Here is a 23385-nt window from a genome sequence, read left to right as displayed (position 1 = left end):
GTCTTTTCTGAGGTCAGCCTTTGATTTGGATTATGACCTTGGGGAAGACACTTCTCTATTCCCTTAATTATCTGGCTAGGAGGTTATGTATATTGCCGGCCCACGTACCTGAAATCAAGAGAGGATCCTGGAATAGAAATATCTGTATATTAAAAGCTATCTTGTGGCCAATTATCTGCTTGTGTCTGTTCTTTGATAGTACAGGTTTCTAAGTACCTGTAGCTGGAAAGCACAATTTCTCATTTGGGAGTCAGAGGTAGCCAGATTGCTTGAGGAATCCACGGGGTACCTTCTGTTAATTTCTGAATAAATTCAGTGGCAAGGATTGGTCTTAAGCTAAAAATAATGCAGAAAACCAAAACAAGTATTTAATACTTATTAATATTTATATGTCCCAAACCAAATGAATCAGGAACATTTTCTGTGTATGAGCTAGCTATATGTAATTTATCATTACTTTAATCTTCAAGTCAAGTCATGGATTTTATTACTTCTATAAACCAAACTCATGGCAGAAACTGTTTCATAGCATTCCTCTTGTCTCTCCTGTATCTACCCAGGTACCACTATTCCTTTCTTTTTAGTCCTGAGATTCAATGTGTCTGTCCATCTCCCCCCAAATCCATTTGTGTTTCTGAGCTCTCTCCCTGCCTCACCATCCCTGCAGGCTGGCCTCTTCTTGTGCTCCCCATGTCTCCTTTTCTCCATTTCCTCTTTCCTCAGTTTACTGACTTAAAACATTTTAGGGAGTCCTGAACAAAAGCAGAGGGACGTTTAATGGGATAGTCTTCACAGAGGTGTTCTTGTCACTCTTTGGGAGGCAGCACTAGCCTAATAGAGCTGCTGCCAAGTGAGAGCTAGTTTGCTTGGCTGGGCTTAAGCTGACTCCTTGCAGAAAGTTGTCTGTGCTCTCTAGCATGCTTTGCTGTACCACATTATTCAGATTTTTCCATTTTCCAAGGTGTCTCAAGCTTCTGATTTACCTGGACAGCTAGCTACAAGTTATCACAATTTTTTCTGATAAAAGCAATGCACTGAAAACCCTGTGATACACATGTGCAAGGGAAAGAGTAGAACTGGATTTGCTAAAGTGTGAGTGCTCACAGCTGAAATATAGAATTTGACTACAGTTTTCCTTTGAATACATATGTACGTAGATACTAAGTACTTATTGAAATGGAAGAGAACAATCCCTGCATTAAGGCACTGAGAACTAATAGATTTATTTCTTTTATTTATTCTAATTAGTCCTACTTTAACTCTTTGTCTGTATAATGGTATAAAAATGCCACCTTGCCTTGAAGAAATCTTATAAAACATATTAATTCCTGTTTTGGAGCTGTCTAATATTATTTCACATCTAAAAAAAGTCTGAAGAAAGTGAGTCATTCTTACTGGTGAGATCTTCAATGGAAAACTATATATAAGACATGGACCTACACAGAGCATGATAAAGACTAAAAATAGAAATACCAGCTATCTTATTTTGTAAGTACCATCCATCCCGCTGCACTGAAATCATGGATTATTCAGAAATATAATTATACTGCATGTATGATGCCATGTAGAATATGTATCCTGGGTTGTAGTGTGGTTAACCAGTGCTGAACAGTCTTCATTCTGGTATTTTGTAGCTTTGTGTCTTTGCAACATTCCTTTAACATGTAATGGAGATCGACAGCTCTTATTTTGTCTGGTTTGTTCATTTCAGTAACTTTTCCTTTTAAGAAGGTGTACCAAAATCTAGAAATTATATCTTAGAATCATAGAATCAACTATGTTGAAAAAGACCCTTAAGATCAAGTCCAACCATTACCCCAGGACTGCCACTGAACCATGTCACTAAGGGCCTCATCTACACATTTTTTGAACAATCTCCCACAATCTTGTGTCCCTGGATCAGACAAATAGTTTTCTTAGCTGATTTATTGGTAGTGCTGGTCTGTTTTGGACCTGATATTAGAGGCAGGAGGGACCAGTGAGACTCACAACTGTTCACCAGGACCCTTAGGAGAATTTATCACAGAGAAAAGTTAATTTAGAAAAAGCTTGCTCACAAAAAAATCTGCAAAGTATCAGTAAAAGAACTGCTTGAATTTGGACAGGCGGAGGCCCCTAAATGTTAGTTGCCAAACAGAGTATCCTTGTATAGGAAAGGAATTAGTGGTAAAACTCGTCACAGTAGCATCAGGAGGAAGGGTGCCAGACAAGGTGGACTGACTTGCATGAAGACTTCCCTATGACTGAGGGAAATGGTGTACTAGAGCGTCAGCTTACTGGGCTCTGACAGTAGATATCCCAACATGCACACTTGGAAAATCAACTGTGTAGCAACATTGTAGAATCCTTCCATAGCAATTTGGGACTGGATCAGTCTGCATATGGGTAATACTACTCTAAGAATATATCAAGTTGTCCTCTCATGAATTTTGAGCTTGTTAATTCAGATTATTAAGAAAATGCATTATGTCTATGGGAATAATCAGCACCTCAGACAAAAAACCAGAACAAATTTACCTTTATACAGAAGATAATTGAAGCCATATCCTATTTACCTGGCAAGACGGATAGTTCAAAGTGCTATATCAAGATGCTAGAACTGTCTGTATGAGACCAATACGTGTCTTTAAATTTCACAGCGAATACTTGCTTTGGCTGCAGACAAGTTACATCGTTCAATTTCTGAGAACACCTTTCTTCAAATGCATGGATTTTTTTTCTTATATTCACTGGTAGTAAAAGATAATGCCTACCATTATATATGCAAGTAATTTATGGATTGCTATAAAAATGCCATCTTGTGTGAGTATTTGTAACTTCTAAGTAGTCAGTTATGGGTAGAAGACACAAAACTATGGTAGTCTAATTACTGCTTTTGTGTTGTATCCGAGATAAATGATAAAAGAATATTTGCAAAAGAGTGAAAAATGTGTAAATAAAGCAGAGAATGTGAACAGAAAAAAAGGTCACGGTATTAGAACTGTATCTGAATACAATATGGGGACTTGGAATAAGTTGCACAGGATAAAAAACAGATATGAAGGGAGGAAGGGAACAGAAAGTAGATGGTTTACTATCTGGCTTACACAGACAGAAATCTGATTTTCCATTTATTTATTTATTGGGTGTGTTCATTTATTTTTACATTTCAGAACTATAAATTTTATTGCTTAATGACAAGATACCTAAAAATTGTAAGCAAACTATTTTGATGTCTATGGTAATTAATATTTTTTATGAGATCCAGTCAATAGCTACACAGGTTTTTTTCATACATTCTGGTTGACAGTTATGGTATTATTGGTGACATAGCTAGACTATGCTACATGAAATGCTGCTGTTTAGTATTAAAAATATGTTTTCATGGTTTGATAGTGTGGTATTAAAAAATGCAGTGATCAGTGAATCACTCCACAGGGCATTTCTTGCATATCAGTGGCTACCCAGTTTTTTTCCAAAATGGAATCTTTAATTTTTAGATAAAGTTAGCAGAATCTGAATGTCTTTCCTTCTTTTCCCTCTTTGGACTCATTGTTCAGTTACACCTTGTTCAAGTGTTTTAGGGATCACTAAAGGACAGTGAAGCATCTCTTTTATGCATAAAAGGGACGCCATCCAGAGGGACCTTGACAGGCTTGAGAAGCGGTCCCATGTGAACCTCACGCAATTCAACAAGGCCAGGTGCAGAGTCATGCACCTGGGTCAGGGCAATCCCCAATATCAGTACAGACTTGGTAATGAAAGCATCAGGAGCAGCCCTGAAGAGAAGGACTTGGGGACACTGGTGGATGAACCAGCAGTGTGCACTGCAGCCCAGAAGGGCAGTTGTACCCTAGGCTGCATTAAAAGAAGTGTGGCCAGCAGGTCGAGAGAGGTGATTCTTCCCCTTTGCTGCGCTCTGGTGAGACTCCACCTGGAGTACCACATGCAGCTTTGGGAACAGCAGCGCAAGGAAGACATGTTCTTCTTAGAGCAGAGGAGGACCATGACAGTGACTGTAACATCTCTCCTAGGAGGAAAAGCTGAGAGAATTTGGGATGTTCAACCTGGAGAAAAGAAAGCTGCAAGGAGACGTTATTGCAGCCTTCTAGTAGATATAAAGGAGGCTTGTAGGAAAGACAGAGAGAGACTTTTTACCAAGGCCCATAGTGACAGTACAAGGGGCAATGGCTTTAAACTGAAATAGGGTACATTCATAATGGACATAGGGGAGAACTTGTTTTATGATGAGGGTGGTGGGACACTGAACGGGGTTGCCCAGAGAAGTTGTGGATTACTCATCCCTGGAAGTGTTCAAGGCCGGGTTTGGTGGGTTTTGAGCAACATGAATGATGTCCCTGCCTATGGCAGGGAGGTTGGGCTAGATGATCTTTGAAGATCCCTTCTGACCCAAACCATTCTGTGATTCTGATTCTATAGAATTATTTAGGTTGAAAAAGATCTTTAAGATTATTGAGTCCAACCATTAACCTAGCACTGCCAAGCCCACCACTAAACTGTGTACCAGTGCTGAGTACAGTGCTGTGTCCCTAAGTGCCACATCTACATGTCTTTTAAATATCTCCAGGGTTGGCGACTCAACCACTTCCCTGTTCCAGTGCTTTTCAACCTATTCAGTGAAGAAATTGTTCCTAATAGCCAATCTAAACCTCCCCTCGTGCAACTTGAGGCCATTTCTTCTTGTCCTATTGCTTGCTATTTGGGAGAAGAGACCAATACTCACCTGGCTAGAGCCTCCTTTTAGGTAGTTGTAGACAGCAATAAGGTCCCCCCTGAGCCTTCTCTTCTCCAGACTAAACAACCTCAGTTTTCTCAGCCATTCCACATAAGACTTGTGTCTAGACCTTTCACAAGCTTTGTTGTCCTTCTCTGGACCCGCTCCAGCAATTCAATGTCCTTCTGGTAGTGAGGGACCCAGAACTGAACACAGGATTCAAGGTATCACCTCACCAGTGCTGAGTACAGGGGGATGATACTGAGTATCCTTTCTTCCATGCACTCTACAGGTTTGGGCCTGTCATCATAATACAGTTTTGAAGGGACTGTTCTTATTTTAATTCTTGTGGAATATATCATCCCAAAGTCAATTTGTAAGAAGGCTACTCCAGGGCTTCTGCCATCTCTGCAACACATAAAAAGAAATAAGCTCTGCAGCGCAGGGATGATTTGCTGCAATGTAGAAAAGGGATGATAAATCAGCTTTCTCCAAATACTAAAGATCAGCTGAGTCTTTTGTATCCACTGAAATCTGTGGTGGATTTGTATTTAGCAAAACCAAGTCTCCTGCCTGCTGTACATTCAGCACTCAGTCTGTAGTGTAGTTAAATGCCCGTATGCGTCACTTTAAATTAGTGCAAAGGTCAGAGTGAAAAAAATTATATAAGATGAATTATTTCTATATTTTGTTTTTCTGGGCAGTTTTAACTCCTAGCAGAGACATTGTGAACCAGCGAGCTAGAGAAACCTTTGATCTCACCTAGTCATACTGATGGTCATACTGATGATTCTTGTGAACTACAGCCTTGATTTGGATTCTCTAGCATGTTTTGAGGAGCACTGTCTGCTAAGTGCTGAACATAGGCTTCATCGTGCAAACCAGACATTCTTGAAGTCACTACATGTGAAGTGAAATGCATCCTGGTATGATGCTGTTGTCCATCATGTTGACCAGTGGAACAATAATTAATCCTCCTTTATGACAATAGAGAAACTCATCTCCCCCATCATTACTGGAGAACAATAGCACCATGTAGTGACATAAAGCGCATGGGATCACATCACAGTGATCTGCTGGTTGCCGTGGTGACTGGAGTGGGCCTGCAAAGCCAGGCGCCTGGCTGCTGAATTGGAAGGGATAAGAAAAACACAGCCCACTTCCCATGCAAAATGAATTACAAGAACAAGCAAAGGAAGAAAAGAAAATTGTCAACCCTTAATCAAATCTTCTCTTATTTTTAGAAAGGGTTTGAAGAAAAGGGAGGCCATCTCCGTTTACCTCTTGGGCTTCAGGGATCTGGCTAGTAATACCTCTATATATACTGTGGAAATAAATGACACTGTGCAAAAAAAAATCACATGTAACAGAAATCTCATCTATGTGTAGTGGGCGATGACAATACCGTATTCAACCCTGCTATTCATTGTGCCTGCCTTAGGAAACAAAATCTGTAGGAATATGTTAAAATGGGTCTAACCAAACCAACTGTATTTAGCAGGCAAGCCTGACTACGTATTTTCCCCTCACCCTTTTAATTTTCACCTACAGAAAGTTAGTATATTCCAGTTCCGTATTAGCTTGCAAGCTCTCTTGCCTATTACCCTTGCTTCAGCACTACAGATCAAAAGCAGCATGGTGGAAAGTGAAATGCATTTAAACATGGCAAATGAGTGACGCATAAAAAACACCATTCGTTCCTATATCTGTCATTTTCAGAAGGTGCTTTATATTTCATTCTATATAGCAGTATTAAACAAAACAGCAAGTTCAGTTGACCTAACAGCCTCCAATTAGTAGCAGCTAGGTTCTGAAAATGGTTTGGGCACCTGAAATTTAGGCAGTATCTTCATTTTGCAGTACACAGAGTGGACTCCAAACAGCCAGGTGAGGCCTCCAAGATCACATTAAAAATGCAGTTAGCTGAAGAAATGGTGAGCATCAAGCCATGCTTGACTCCACAGTTCCTATCTCTGGCAGTGGGAACGCTACAGATGAATTAGGCACACAAAACTTAATAGGAAGAGAAAAGCGGTTAAGAAAGGGATTTGCAATGCTAAGCAGAGGAAGCCAGTAAGATGCTCCAAAGCAGGAGTTACATCTGAAGGTTATGCATCCCTTTGCAGCCCTGCATTAGACACCATTTGGAGGCTGGATTTCTTGTGCTGCTCCCTGAATCTTGATGTGCAAGTTGTCCCTTTGGGTGAGGACAGCTGGCTCACTGTTTTCTTTCAAATTACGGTATGCACCAGTAGCATGAGTCTAGCTCAAAAGTTAGACTACTTGGTTGAAAGAAACAGAAAGTCCTGAATTTTTAGCTTTTTATCTGGTTTTTATATTTGGCAAAATAAACCAGAAACATTTCTAGCAACAGCACAAGATTGATTTACCACCGTCTGCTGTCACTGGTCTAAAGGATAATATTCCTTTCTGGCCTACTGACTAAACTTCACAGCAATTTAGTTTCAGCAGGACAAGTGAAAGATTCCTTCTCAGTCCCAGAGTGCCCTTTCCTATCAAGTTGTTGCAAAGCTTGTGCTCTTAGAAAGCCTAAATTTGAGAAAGACACATACATTTGATCTCCGCCTTCTGTGTGAATCCTCTGATAGCTAGGCTGTCCTATGAGAAAGAAAGATAAAGCCATCCCCTTCTGTTTTTTAAGAAAGCAAGCAGCTGCTGATTTTAAGAAATTTTTAAGAAAGAGCAGCTGCCAATTCATGCCATTGCTCCTGTGTTTCTGCCTTGGGCATGCTCTGAGACTCTACCAGATCAAGCTTTGATGGTATCTAAGAGGAGATGCCAACTTTCTAGACACACTGGAAGGACTGACGTGGTTTCCAAGCTGGTGTGTCTGCTTAGAACAGAGAGATTGAACACCAGGCAGCCTAAAGGTAAAGCTGCTAGTGTAAGCAGGGAGATGAACAAGTGCTTCCAAGACCTCAGTCATAAATTTAGGGTCTAAGTGTGTGAAAGCTTACATATTTTCTTGAGCATGTATCTTCCTTGCTGCTATTTTACAGAACCTTCCTGTGAATAACCTGTTTTTAAGACATGAATCCTGCCCAGAATTTTACAGTCAAAACCTCTGCATTTTTTACTCTCCAGGCTGATTTGGGTGGCTCAAATTTTAAACATGGCTAGGGTTGATAAAAATGTGAGGAAGGAAATGCTTTTGTGAGACGTTCTTGGTAAACTGAGTTTTTACATTTGTTACAAAACCACCAGTGTTACCTCCAAGGTTAAACAGAACTCCATGTTACATGCAGAATAGGTATTCAGCATTTCTGGTATGCCTGAAAATATCATGTTTGCCCCTCTGTGTATACCCCAAACTTGCACGCTTATTGGAGAAAGGAATATTTTTCTGAGAATTTACAAGTCTGTTAATTAGATCACAGTAATATTGATGTTAAAGTGGGTCCTCTGAGAAATTTAGCATCTGGGCTAACTAGCATTTATCTCAAGTAATCTGAATAATGGTACAATATAGGGTCTCTGGAATTTTCATTACTCAAATGAAGTGAAATTATCTTCACAATATACATTCAAGACATTAGGATGTAATTTAGGTAAGTATTAATACTTATTTTATTGAATTGTTATGACTAAATAGGCAGACAGAGTTGGGTCAACAGTGTTAGAAATTAAGTGGGCCAAGTGTAACATCAGAGGTAATGTTTTCAATTGCCACCTTATCTGTACAGGTAATTTGCATGTGACAGTTGTGTTGGTTGTAATGAATCAGTGCTACAAGGAGAAGGCGGATAAAAATAGCAGAAAGTCTTCTTACAAGGATCCTTGTCCCAGCTATCAGCATTGTTTAATTATCATTGCACCTTAATTAACTATTACTGTTGTGTGAAAGGTCCGTGACTATATGCTCATTTGAATATGAATATTTGAAAAGCTTTTGATGGCACTGGTTACTTCAGGTTCACTTCTGGAAGAGCCGAGTGTGAACCAGAGAGAGGTCTTTAAAACTTAGGTAAACCGGGACTCGGGTCTGTTGAGACATCATCTATCTTTATGCATAGTTTGCGAATGCAAATAGGGCTCTGACTTGCTATCACCACACTCTTTATCAATGAGAGAAATGGCCTTTTTTAGTTAACATTTCGATAGTAGTTTCTTATTACTTCCTGACAAAATGAGTAATATGAAAAGCTTTCTTCCAGTTTTCTTTTTGGTTTTGTGGGGGCTTTAATTGCTAAGAAAGTCGTAAATATAAAGACTGACAGTAGAGCAAGTATCAGTAGCTTAAAAGCAAATTAATTTTGGAAGAATGTTATCAAAGGATTATTTTGCAACATGCTCAGTCCTTTATTCCTAACTTTTTATAATCAACCTCTTTCCCTCAAGGCAAAATTTCATGCTTCTGCAGGGGATTTTTCTAACATATTCTTGTCAGGTTTGTAGGTAAAATAACAATTTCTGCAGTATCTCCAGGAATGTGATAAATCTTTCTGACCTGAAAGTACAAGTTAGGCATTTCACTCAATAATCATTCCTACAGATCTTGTTTTCATGTTAACAGTGGCAATTCTAGTGAGAGGCAACCTTTTCACTCATAGTGAAGCTTGCTAAATTCTGTTTGCCGGTTCTTGTCTGGAAATGAAACATGCGACACATTGCCTGGAATTTTTGCAGTAATAAGAGGCAGTATTCATTATTGAAAGATACATTTCTCTAGTCATTTCTTGCAAATCTCTAAGAAATAAACTTTTTTACCTTGTTGAAAAGCTATGCTGTGATGAAAATTTATAAACCTTCAGACATATGATTTAGACAATGAAAAAGAAAAGTCCTGGATACTCAGTGTGTCCATAACTACATTGTGAGATGTCTGTAATTTGTTCCCAGCCAGCGGACAGCTTAGATATCAGCTCTTTCAAGGGGATGTGGTTTGGAAGGATATTAGGATTAGGTGGGTGAGAAGCAAGGCAATTCACACTGAGGATGGGACTGTTTTTCAGTAAGCTGTTGAGGATGTGCTTCGCAACAGTCCCTGTTCCCATTGGTACCAGGTGCCTGCTCCCTTCCTTCCCAGTTATGCAGTTGGGATGGAAGGGGTAGAAAGGCATACAGCTCTTTGGTGCTGTTGGTCTCAGTTTTCTATCTATCTCTGACTTCAGCCTCCAAGCATGTATAATAGAAGAACATCTCCATCTGCTCCTGCCCTGCTCCCACCTCTTTTGTCTGGGTGGCAGGAATGAAGATGCTCTTGGATACTCCAGCTAAGTGTGCCGCCTCCCATATTCTCTTTTTTCCTTTCTGTGCCAAATCATATTTCCACAGCCCTATAAGCCCAAGTATGAGGACTGTTGCCCCCACTCCATTCAGATCCCCCCAGCTGTGCTGTGCAGTGTCAAGTCTCAGTCATCCAGGGTGAGATTCAGTGCAGTACACATTGGTAGAGATATTAGCAAGGCACTTTGAACACCCACCAGGCCTTGTCTGTGATATGGATACACCATGATCCTACCCATTGCTATGTGTTAGGTGCCATCTGTACCAGCTCTTCAGAGTTCCTACTGATCTTATTATGTTGATGGTGCAGCCCATTACTACATGGGTGGCTGGGAGAGGGCAAAGGAGAGCATCAAGCACTCCTCGCTCAATGGGAGTGGTGCAAGACGAGTGCTGCCCCATCAACAGTGTACGAAGAAGTCATCTTTCCCTAACCCACACCAACCCTGTTCTTGGGCAAACCAATTTCCAGTACACCAGAAGCATAAAAAAGTTACCGGAAGTTGCTGCCAGCTCCCAGTAGCACTTGGCATCTCCAGTTGAACTTGGTCTCAATAATGGCTATACAGAAGATGTATTCAACTCAACCTCATGAGTAGCAGCTCTTTGTCGTGGTTTGAGCCCAGCCGGAACCTCGCAGCTGCTCACTCACCCCCCGCAACTTCTTCCTCCCCCCGCTCCCGGAGGGATGGGGAGGAGAATCGGAAGAATGTAACTCCCACGGGTTGAGATAAGAGCAGTCCAGTAACTAAGCCTAAGGTATAATACGAGACTACTACTACTACCACTAATAATAATAACGATAAGGGAAATAACAAGGGGAGAGGATACAATTGCTCACCACCCGCTGACCGATACCCAGCCCGATCCGAGCAGTGATCTCGCCCTTCCGGGTAACTCCCCCCAGTTTATATACTGGCCATGACGTGCTGTGGTATGGAATAGCCCTTTGGCCAGTTTGGGTCAGGTGTCCTGTCTCTGCTTCTTCCTGGCTTCCCCTCATCCCTGGCAGAGCATGAGACTGAGAAAGTCCTTGGTCAGAGTAAACATTACTTAGCAACAACTAAAAACATCGATGTTATCAGTGTTGTTCCCAGGCTGAAAGTTAAAAAACACAGCACTGCACCAGCTACTAAGAAGGAGAAAAATGACTGCTATAGCTGAACCCAGGACACTCTTACACAGCTTTAAGCACCAGATCTGCTACTGTTCCTCTTCCAGCTGATATAGCTGAGCATAGAAAAAGCCGGTTTAGTTGGCATTGCCAGCCTATAGCCAGAACTCTCCCAAATCTTCTACTTCTTACAGAACAGGTTTTTCTTTTGTAAGCAGGAAAAAAGCCTTAAATGCAAAATTAACTTGTTCTTTCTCTTTTTTCCAGTCAGTTTTTACTCCATTTTCATAAAGTGGTGCATATGCATTTACCTACCTATTGAGGTTTTTTCTCAAAACTTTACAATGAAAAACTATGAAACCTGTCTCCCACCTTTATCAGGTTTTCAATCTATCAGCCAAGGTGAAGAACAGTAAGACCAAAAAGAGTATGCAGGTAGTTTGTTCCCTACAGCACATCTCTTCCAACTTCAGTAAGTGAATTTTCAGATAAGTCTAGTCTAGCTGCCATCTGTTTTAAAGCGCCTGTACCATTTTACTTAAGCAACAGAACCAGGCACTGGAAATTTTCACCACAGATCTCCAGCACAGAAAATATGTGGAGGCAGAGTGAAAACATAGTTACAAAAGAAGGGCAATGAGAAACATCCAATCATGCCTGCCATCCCAATGCGTTCTTCTAATCGCCATGTTTTATTATCTTCAGGGACAAAGTACTTCTGTTCCTGCAGGATATCAAATATGTATTGGTCTTTTTTTTTTTTTTTGAGAATCTTGAAAGTTGTTCTCTTTTGATAGTAAATGAAGTTGTGTACAAGTTTATCAATCTTTTAGTTTGGATTTTAGAGACTCTTTGAGCTGTTTAATATATTGAAGTTAGTCTGGTTTTAATAAAAAGAATAATTTTTTTTTTTTTGCTATAAATCTGACGTATTCCAAATTAAATTGTTTTCTAAAGATTCTTTATACAAATATCTGTACTTACATACATCTGGAATATGGCATAAAGGTCTAATCCATCATTTTAAGGAAAGTCGGTATTAACTTCAGGTGTAGAGCGCCAGAGATGATTTTGTGTGGAACAAACCAAATAAATGCCAGTAAAATCTGTATCTCATAGTGTACCATTATGTATTTTGTTCTGAACTTATTTATAGGAACTATCTCAGGTTTTGGCAAAATTTCTTAGGTTTTTTAATTGTGTTGTTTTTCATATGCCTCCAGTCTCCCATATGCAGAGTCGTTTTTCCTTCTTTCTTGAGCCCAACTGTTCTGTGAAACTACTGCCTTCTTACTCAGAAGATTGGCTTCCTCTATGTGCTTACAGGGAAAAAGATGATATTCCTGAGAGTTATGCAGAACCACAGATCCTGGGGTGGGGGGGACCGGGGTGGGCAGTCAGCTACACTTTTTCCTAACTGGAACTTCAGAAGCAGGAGCCTTCCAATTCATAAGTAAGACTACATGTTATGCGTTAACAGGACAGGAATTTCAACAGTGTAAGCTGAGGAGAATGAGATCTGAATCTGTCCTAGTGTAAGAAATTTTGATATATTCTTATTGCTTTAATTCTGAGAAGTTTTGCTTCCAAGTTTTCCTATAGACTTAAGAAACTGCAATATTACAAAGCCTCTTATGTTTTTATTACATAATAAAAGCATAATAACCCCAATAGAGATTTCTGTCCTATATTCCTGTAACCTCTTTTGTATATAAGCATATCAAAGTTAAATCTTTGGATTCAAATTCTCTAGATGTCTACCAGAATAACTGCTTTTTCGTGAATGTTTTAGCTGATGTAGTTCAGCTATTTTTAAGGCTAAAATGATGTGAAAAGACACTCTTGCATTCATGTTCATTTTAATTACACTTACCATGTCATCTCTGTAAAGTTAATAAAGGTTAAATTGGGACCAGTTTATAATAAATGTGTGCATGGCAGCTAAGAGCAGGGAGAGAATTTCTCCTCTCATCTCATCTCTGATCTGCCACAGAAGGAAGTTAGGTTTTCCTCACTCTTAACATAGGAGACTATGGAAGGAGACTGGAGGAGGGCAAGAGTAACCAGGTAAAAAAAAAAAAGCTCTGGGATTAAGGAGAGAAGGGGAGAAGACACCAGGGAAAGAGAAATATGGGGAACTGGTTTTTTCTCTTCACAGGTATATCTGCAAAGCAGACAGAAGCTTTCTACTACTGTCAGTTTAGTCCTCTGTGTTAAGCGATAGTGGATAATACTGAGTATCCAAAGTTTCCCGGTTTGCTCATGTGGAAAGATGAAAAGCTGGTTTGGCTCCATGGCAGGAGACAATGAAGTCTTATTCTACAGGAGAGATGAGTATCTGCTACTGTTGACACTAATGGTAACAGACAGCAGAAGCTCCAGAACCTGAGCACATTGAAAGATCAGGTTGTTGCCTTCTTAGACTGGGGACAAGGAGGCCACATGAATTCCGGGCTTTGTAAAGTTTTAAATATTTGATTTTGTAGCATTGACGTACTTTAAAAAAATATATAATACCAGCTGCAAAGAAATAAAAAGGTACGAACTAACATATAAGGAAAAAAAAAATAAAGAATTAATAAAATAATGCTTTCTCTGCTATGCAGCTTCTATGACATAGACAGGATAGACAGGATTTTTCCTGTGCCTAAGTATTAGTTGGATTAGGTTTTAAACATTGCAGTATTTGAAGCTGGATGCTAAGGTTACTGACACACAGTAAACAGTGTGTAGTAGCTCAGTGATGAGTACTCCGTGATTGTACATCAACATCATGCAGCGATGAAAGGTGAAATATGAAAAACAGCAAAAGGAAGTGAAAGCAATAGCTGTAAACAAAATAGCTACATTTATTAAAATGAATGAAAATGTGCAGCCTTTGGTTTGGACTGGATCCTCAGTTGGCTCAGTTTCCTTAAAGCCATTTATGCTAGCTATTTCCAGCAGCTGGAGAATCCAGCCCAAAATGGAAGTTTTCTTCCCCAGTTCTTCCCATGAGTTTACAGCCTCTTTTAGGTTTCTGCTAAAGGAGAAAGGAAGAAAGAGGAAATTATATTTTGTATGTGTTTACCAGGGAGATGAAGGGGGTGTTCACCTCATCACTATCGCTGTTTCCACAGCCTGTGCTGCATGCACTCTGTCACCATGTGATCTACTTAAACCAGCATGATTGCAGAGTTTCTCTCTTTAGAGCAGGTCTCTGCCTGCTCCTGTTCTGAATGCTGCACACAAATTCTTTCAGGATATGATTTGCAGACGGGAGTCTTAAATCATACCACTTACTGTGAAATATAATTTTAAATGTAATAGCTTTGCAAAGTTTCCATGATTGCCTTAAAAAGACATCCCCTAGATTTTGCAGGATACTCTGCAGAGTAGCACTTGAGAGTCCTCAAGAGTACATCTGTAAACTGATCAGTCCGTCTGAAAAATGTGAAGATTTAGCAGCTGAACAGGGTGAAGTATGGTGTATTCCAGTGTGCTTTTTGAAAGAAAGCTATGTTGCTGTGGGACAGGAGATTTAATATTCAGAAAGAATTCATATCCGTTATGAAGCCCTGATTCAGCAAAGTATTTAAGCATATTCTGTTATACACCTATTAGCTTTTCATTTTGCTGCTGCTTAAGATCTCTACTGAGTCAGAAGCAGCAAGCCAAATGGAAAGGTAGAGATGAAGTTTTTATGGTTTTGCTCACATAAAGCCTATTGCCTGATAATGTTAAATGAGTACAAATAATAATTCTTGTTTCTAGCAAATTAGTGTCATAAGACTCCAGCAGGGCTAAGAGTTCAAGACAGGTCATCTGGTTTTTTGCAGGTTTTGTTTGCAACTTCAATAGTTAGAAGCTTTTAAAAGTAAAATAGATGTTTTTAAAAGCTGGGGTTTAGTCTGAAATGAGGTAGTCTAAAAAAGGAATACAAGATTGCCAGCCTACATTGAACAATCTTGATTTGATCCCTGGCTGCAATTCTCTTTTTTGAGCTACCGTTGTGCCTCCTGTGATTCCAGATAGTCACTGCCAGCTAATTAAGTACCTTAACCTCCAAATGCTCAACTTACTATCTAGATGGTGTCAGACTGTCTGAACTTAGGATATTATCCTGTTTGTGTAGCTATAGGTTCTCTCCCTACTGCTAGCAACTCCTAAGAATAAAGGCTTAGGAATAAATTCTTTATTCCTAAGAATAAAGGCTTGTGGAGGTTTATTTTATGGACTTTTGGGGCAATTATTTTGTGTATTGTTTGAACAGATAATCTTTTTCAGCTGTTTGCATGTTAGGAATTATTTGACCTGCCCACAAGCAGAGTAATAAGAACAGCGATAGGTAAAATTAGGATTGCACTGGTACAGTAAAATTTAGGGGAATGGGGACTGTATGGGGTGTATTGATACCACTCTCTTCACTATTTTTCTAACAAGGAACTAAATAATTTTATCCTCATCCACTCTGCTGATTTTATTCTATGTTAATTATTTTCCAGTTTAGAGAAAAATGGCCATCATGTATAGCTGAGTGAGAAAGGAGGGGAATTGAAAAACGAAGAGGTTCTGAACATTTCTGTAGTCATGTCCTTGGTTCCAGTCAAATGGAATAAGGTTCATATCTGGTATATGGCTTGAGTGAGAGCTACAATTTCTCCACTGGCAGTGCTGCCAGCAGTAGAGTAATTGTCCATGATCTCAAGCACCTTCCACCATATTTTTGTCGTTGTGAAAATGAATGCAGTCATCAGTAATTTATGATTCTTGTCAGATACTGTAAGTGAAGCAAAGTGTTCTTTCTTAAATGCAACAGAAGGGATTGTTTCAGGCTATTAAAGACATCTGTTGTTTTTTCATTTGTATTCCACCTTTTTTTTTCCCTCATTTTTAGGGAAGCAACGTAATGGAGGACCAGGATCTCTTGGAAATAGGAATCCTTAACTCTGGACACAGACAGAGAATACTTCAAGCAATCCAGCTTCTCCCAAAGGTATAGTTTCTGTCATTATCCAAGTGAGGGATCTAACAGCTACAGCTTTCATATTATTTAAAATACTTTTTCAAACAGAGATAAAGATAATGCTCTACTGGTTTTGTAGACATGATTTTGCATATGCAAATGTGGCATAAAGTAATGTCATTGCGTTGAACTCAATTTGTATAGATGTAATTGGCAAACAAAGCAAGGGAGAGTAAAATCTGTAATTTGAAGTGATGGCTGTTTAGAATTTATTTTATTTATTTTTGGCTTTTCAATCTGTTTATAGACTGTCATTACGTATGTGCAAATGAAGTTGTCAGTGAATTCCAGATTGTTAGTCTTTACATAGTAGTTGACCTGGAAATACTTTGCCCCTTATACAAGTATTCTTAAAAGCCATGGATGAAATCTTGTTTTCCTAATATCTGCCTTTCATGTAAGCTGTGGAGACTTCCTGCAGGCCTCATATTTGATTTGCTGCTGTGTACATGAGTTTTGCTTCTTGTCTGTGGACAGAATGACTTGCAGTCATTTTACCAATAATTTTTGGTGCTAGCTGGTTTAAACTATAGATTTTAAAATTGGTGATAAAAAGGCATTGTTTTTATATTTTGCATGCCAAAACATATCAGTGAAGGCTTCTACTAGCATTCTAAACAAGAGAGAGAGTGCGCCTACCATGATAACTTACTCTTTGATTTTGGAAATCTGTAAAAGGAGAATGAATGAGGAGAAGTAGACACCAGTAAGGGTCGGAAGGCTGCCATATATGATGCAGATACTTAGTGCAAAATACTAGGACTGGAATAAAACCTAGTATAAAGTGCATGAAGAGTTCTGGGAGCAGCATGTGTAGAATAATTGAGGTAAATAGAGATCAGTCTGCTTGCAATTTAGTAATATCGGAGAATGAGAAGAGTAATTAAAGGACTTTTTAGTCTAGACATGAGGTTGACATTGCTAGAAGAGGCTTTTTGATGCATCAGGGCTTACTGGATGGATCACCTGTAAAAGAGAACAAGGGTTGCTTTTGTATGGGAAAAAAATAGAAGTTGTGAACAATTTCTGTATCTGGATGTGTTAGTCATATATATATGACTACAATAAGAGTCTGTGCACTGAAATATGAAAGATTATTAAAGGCAATAATATTCCACACATAATAATAGACAAGTGAGCTAAATGGTACAAATAGTAAGGTGTAGAAAAGTAGCATTTGATTACTTAAAATAGATATTTAAGTTTTAACTATTAATTTATGAATTTTTCAGCAATGTTATCATTTAAACAAAATTTTGTAATCTTAATCCCTGCTCTTAACTGATTATATATTTTTTCTGTTTTTCACAGAGAGATCAGCTCTCTTGTATTCTTGTTTAAAGTTGTTGAAATTAATGAATGGATTGTTAATATATGATAATGTTAGTGCTATCCACACTTGATAACCTGTGTTTGTGAAGACATTGTTAAGAATGTCTGCTTTTGGAGAGTATTTAGTGCTGAGACCAGATTCTGTCATAAAACTCCAACTGAGGTCTTTTTTAAATATGCTTAATGTGAGAAAGGAGGACAGACTCAAGATCTAGAGATGTTCTGGAAACCAGTTGAGAACAAGATGGTTATGCAGTTACTTGGAAGAATTAACATCTTCTGAACCAAAGATAATTGACAGAATGGCTTGAAGCATGGACTGAATAATAGGAGAGGTAGACGTTAGCAGCTTCCCTGTTGAGCTAGAAAAACCAATCCTAAAGGACCATGTTTTTAACATCTTTGATGCAAGAATTTTAAACCAAAACAAGCACAGTCAAATGCTGAAGCTGTGCATCGTATTTCTGCACTTAAATGACTCGGCAATACAAGAGAGCTTAGACAGTAAAAATACATAATTTTCAATTCAAAACCAAGTTTTTTTGAAGGCACAGCTGTCAGAATAGCCACGGGGCCCAAAAATTCATTTTATCTAATGTAACCCACCCTTGCTGTATTCACAACAGCTTGCTGAAGATTTAAAAAAATTTCACATTCTGCAAGGAACCATGAAATATTTCAGTATATCTGTTTGTTTGTTGATAAGTTCAGCTCTGTCATCATGCATTCAAAATAGTGCATACCATCTAAATATTTTAAGATCTCAAGCCATAATTGAAGCTTCACTAATTTGAATCTCATTAGATAAAAATTCTTTCAGTTTGTTTGTTTTGAACGTGTACCTCTTTTCTGTTCCTCATTTAATTTAAAACTTGATGACTCCTTGTGTTTAGTACTTAATAACATTGCTGATGATGTTATTTTTAGTTTTACTATTAATGTTTCATGTCTTGTGATACTTTTTAACTCAAATTTTAAGGTGGAAGTTAAGTGCTTTAAAAACTATCTATGGAACAAGACTTAACTTAAAGCCATATACTCAGGCTGTCTTGAATAAGCTTGGAGGGTAAAATGCTCCATCCCTGGCGGTGTTCAAGGCCAGGTTGGACAGAGCCTTGGGCAACATGGTTTAGTGCAACATGTTCCTGCCCATGTCAGGGGGGTTGGAACTAAAGGATCTTAGGGTCCTTTCCAACCTTAGCTATTCTATGATTCTAAATCAAGGAACAAATCTACTGTCAAGGTTTTAAAATACTCCTTTTTTAAAGCTCTTTTTGTTATTCTCTTCTCATCAATATTCATCTCTGCAGTCTGAAAATGCAACAGGCATTTAGTGGCTGAAAAGAAAGACTCTCTTTATATTCATAATTGCTGGCTTCCTAAGGAGTGGTGAATTTCTATACTTCAAACACCAGCAGGCTTTTTAGGAACCACCTTCTACAGCTTGAAGTAGTTTTAAATGAGAAAAAACCCCACATATCTGTCCAAATATAGATGAATTAATTATTGTAGGTTTTAATGCAGTGTTTAACCATTATAAAAAGTTATGTTTACCCAGATTTCTCAAAATATTTTTCCCTGATGATTCTGTGTTTGGTATGTTTGCATCAGTTAGGTAGAGTTGAAATCTTTCGGTTAGATTTTTGCTTTTCAAAATACCCTTTATTTTTGTTGGATTAGAGCTAGTAGCCCAAATTTTCCTCTTACACTAATATAATTTAAGTTATTCAAGTTTCACATTAATATTAACTAGAGCACTTTATGGCTTATTATTATTAGATAAGGTTAAGACACTCCAGTAGAACTCTGATTTGTAAAGTTAATTCTTGAAACGGAAATATTTTATACCTGACATCAGTCTTAGAGCAAATTTCGTAGCAGAGTTTGATATGGCATTTAATATTTCTTCTTTTAAAAAGAATGAAATCTATAAATATTTGGAGAATGATTTTAGAGGCAGAAGATTTTAGGTAGAGACAATGTCCAAAAAGATACTGAAGCTGCAAGTACAGGACTTGCGGAAAAAAAAAATAATACTGGGAAATAAACTGTGTGCAGGATATGCTTAATTGACTAAGAAAATACTAGCAGTCATGACATAAAATTTTAGCCATACTTACGAGACATAGGAAACTAAAGAGCATTGTCAAGTTATTTCAGCATCCCAGACCTATGTGCAAGTGATTTCTCAATGGGTTCCTCAAAACCTAAAAATGTTTTTGAAAATAAGAATTATCCTAGCTTATCTGAGAACTTAGATAAGAAAAAGGATTGTTTTTGTGTGGGATGCTCAGTGTATGGCTCCTTCTCCCAGTGTGTAATGGGAACACATTCTCTCATTTGACAGATGGAAGAAAGATGTTAGCTGCAAGCAGCTTTCTCCTGGCTTCAGAGTTATTCTTAAAGTATGCAGCTTGTTCCTGTACAGAGTGGTCTCAGCACAAAGCAAGTTTGGAAATCTTGTAGCAGGCAGCCAGCCTCTTTCCTGGGTGCTTTGCAGAACCAGACAAGAAGTAGGATATGAAAGGCTATGAGCACATGCTCTCTGTGAGTAGTTATATGAGCAGTAAAGCTGTGCTTCCAAAAAAATGCTGGATCTATTACTCACATGTAACATTCTTTTGTGCAAGCACAGTAAGTCTGGCATTTAGGAAAACAGAACAACTGTGTGTGTGCGCATTAACTATGCTGTGTATGTAACAGAAAAAGACCACATCATATGTTTGAACTGCTGTATTGCTATTGACTTTGACATCCCAGAGTTTAGCAAGCAGATTTAATCCTTCCATTTAGCACAGCTAAAAAGTAGATCATTGCAACTTCCATTCCTAAAGACAGTGTCCAAACTAGGAGATGCTGCAAAATGGTGTCATAACGCTTATGACCCTTTCTGGCCATGACTCCTTGTTTCTGGTCTTCTGGAAATGAAGATGAAAAACATGATTCAAAGAAACTTCTTTCTACCTTGCTGTTTTTCCTCTTTCGAATGCCTCTGGGAATTTCTTTCCTGGCTAGAAATAGGAATAGCTCTAGCTGTATGCACTAAAGTACCAACAAATATCCACAGGACTGCTCTTAGAAATTATACTCATAGAAACTCCTGAGATCAAAGGCCAGAGATTCCTCTTATTCCACAAATTCCAGATTTAGGTCCTCTTAAGATTACATAATATGCAACAGCAAGGTACTAAACTGTTGCATGCATCATCCTCAGTAACACTGAATGAGACCTGGTCTTCCCTTGTCCCAGACATCATGTCTGATGAAGAGCTAGAAGGTCTTTTCAGTCTTCTGGATGTGGACCTGTCTAAATTTTTCCAGAAAAAAAAAAAAAATATGTGGGCATCTATTTTCCTTTAAATTCAGAAGACAAATTCCAACTGCAAAAACCATAGAAATGGTGCCTATTGCAATGCTGGCAGTCTTAGGTAGGAAACACTGAACTCAGGAGTATTCTGGATTTACCATCAGGACAGGATCCTGAATTAGGCAGTACTGTGAAATGAACATGCCTGTACTCTTTTTGTAGTAAGCTCCATGAGAAGATGGAAGGCTTTTGATTAGCAGAAAGGAAAGTCAAACATTAATAGAACACAGGCTTGAATAGTTAACTTTTTAAACGTGTCAAGGTAGACAGAATAGAAAACCAAAAAGTTTATATGCAGCTCTTTCTCACCCACTGTATCTTTGCAGGCAGGTCCCTGTTTTCAGTCAGTGCCTTTCTCAACAGCTGCAAATGCAAAGTCTTCTCAGGTCCTTAGGGAGTTGTGCCCATCCCCATTGAGAGCTGTCTCTCTGCTCCTGACTGCAAGCTCAATTTCTGCACAGGCACCAGCTCCGTGTGGTAGCCCTGTGCCATCCAGGCCCTCTGGTCTTTAGAAGTATGACTCTCCCAAGCCTTCTCTTTCACTCCTCCAGAGGACGAATTATCTCCTCTTTCAACAGCATGAGTTCAACTGATTGTGTTTGCAAAGTACATAATACATAATAGACATCTGATGAAAACAGGCGAAAAGAGAACTGATACTTCCTCCATTGCAATCAGCTAGAATTACTTAGATTTGTGGTTGATAGTTTCATGAAACTTCCCAAAAGTGCTGCTTAAATCTCTCGGATAGGCCAGCAGTTTAAAAGAAATCATTATGTGCTAGCTAAAAAGATCTTTCTTGCAAACCAACACAAGTGTAAATTCACTATAATCATAGCCATCATTTAAAAAAGCTGTGAAAGTCAAGTCATCTCTTTCTCCTTATATAGCAGATAAAAAGCTTGATTTTAATACACACAGTGTTGAGGTCCACAAGATAGTGATATTACCTGTGGAGAAAATAGCATTAGTTCTCCATCTGTCTAAGAAGATCAGAGGAAACTGGTTATAGTCCATGTTACTGAATTCACCTTGATGCTTCTGGTGCATATGTGATTACTTTGAAGTTCTGTGTTTATTTGGCTACCCTTCAGAGACAAAAACTCAGGTACTTTCTATCCTAATGATAAATATTGTATAGATTTAGCAGTGATGCACCTGTAAAAAGTCTGATGCACACCCAGTCGCTTGTAAAGGATTTCTCAACCCATTAGGATGCTACTTGACATTACTATTTTATTATGAGAAACAGCTCTTTCTGGCTTCTGCTTTCTATTAATTTCAAAGGAAGCAACACCAGTGGTAGATCAATAGGACCTAGGAGAGAAATCTCTTATGGTTTGTGTCTTCTTCCATGCTTTGTTTATGTGATATTTTCTTAAATATTTCTTTTACTCTAAATCCTGTGGGCTTTATTTCTAGCCTTTTCCGTAGTCTGCATACTAAGATCATCTGCAGTGAAACAGCTTACACTGATACTGTTCTTTAAAAATAACAACTGAATGAACTAGTAGCATTGTCTGCAGAAGAACAATACTGCCCCTATTTATGAGCAGTTTATATTTGAAAGGCTGTCATGGCTTGAAGCTTAGAGGTTTTATATTGCTCTGAGTCAAACAATATGCACATAACTGCTTAGATGTTTGACACCACTGGTGCATGTGTTGTAGCTGGTGTGAAATGATTGAAATAGTATACATGGAAATACAGTCAGTAGATAGGAGGAGTTTCTTCTTTCAAAAACAGAAATCAGTCAGGAAATAGCATCAGCAAGGAAGCATACAGTGTGTGTATATAATCTGTAAGAGGAGTCTAACATCATGGTGCAGTATAGAAAAAAAATACAAACAGTCCAAGAGCCATGACCTGTTAATGAGAACTGGGGTAAGATGCAGCTAAACTGGAGCTCTAATAAAGAAAGGGGGCAGCACTTCCAGACAGATACTTCCAAGTGGCTTTCTTTTTAAAAAAAAAAAAAAAAAAAGCTACATAACATTTTTAAGAAAAGCAGATGTTACTAATGATACTGTCACATCTAGATAACTGATCTGTCTGTCAATAAATATTTGAAAGGCAAACATTCAGCCAGCTATGAATGACATTTAATAAGCTGGTGGTTGTTATTAACAGACAGAACAGAACTTTCCATATGAGAGGACGGATACTGAAAGTTTATTGATTCTCATGTATTAGACACATTCTAGGAAATCTGTTTTAGATAAGAAAGTGGTTCTTCCTTCATGACAAAACAAAATACTGCTTATGTGCTGAAACTGCTGGCAAATATTCTAGTTCTGAGGTTTACTTTCTGCAATGGGAGCAGCAGGAGGAGCTTGTCCTGCCAGGGCAGGTGTGCTGGGAGCAGAGAGGGGACAGTGGGGCCAGCAGGGAGCACTGGCACAAGGGCAGGGATGGTGGCAGTGACCATGAATAGCCGCCTCCCAGGGCAAATCCATAGGATGAGGATGGGACAAGGTTGATTCAGGAGGGCGAGTCAGTGGGTGAGGATCAGCAAGGTGCATGGCGAGGCACAGATGTACCTATGGCATAGCTTGAGTGAATGTCAGGGATGTGCACCAGAGCTCAGATGCAGCTCCTGGAGAAGG

At 38.7% G+C, this 23385-nt stretch overlaps 1 protein-coding gene across 5 annotated transcripts in view; it reads left to right on the top strand.

The window, feature by feature from the left end:
- Positions 1-23385, top strand: part of ANKS1B (ankyrin repeat and sterile alpha motif domain containing 1B) — a 444013-nt gene that overhangs the window by 258036 nt on the left and 162592 nt on the right. For all 5 annotated transcript variants that reach the window (XM_030479097.1, XM_030479093.1, XM_030479096.1 and 2 more), the window contains one exon: positions 15952-16050. In XM_030479097.1, the coding sequence (XP_030334957.1) occupies positions 15952-16050 (99 nt within the window). The remainder of the gene's footprint in view (positions 1-15951; positions 16051-23385) is intronic.

Source organism: Strigops habroptila, chromosome 3, assembly GCF_004027225.2.
Source record: "Strigops habroptila isolate Jane chromosome 3, bStrHab1.2.pri, whole genome shotgun sequence".
Lineage (NCBI taxonomy): Eukaryota > Metazoa > Chordata > Aves > Psittaciformes > Psittacidae > Strigops > Strigops habroptila.
The sequence above is the reverse complement of the archived record's forward strand: the minus strand, read 5'-3'. Positions and strand labels throughout refer to the sequence as shown.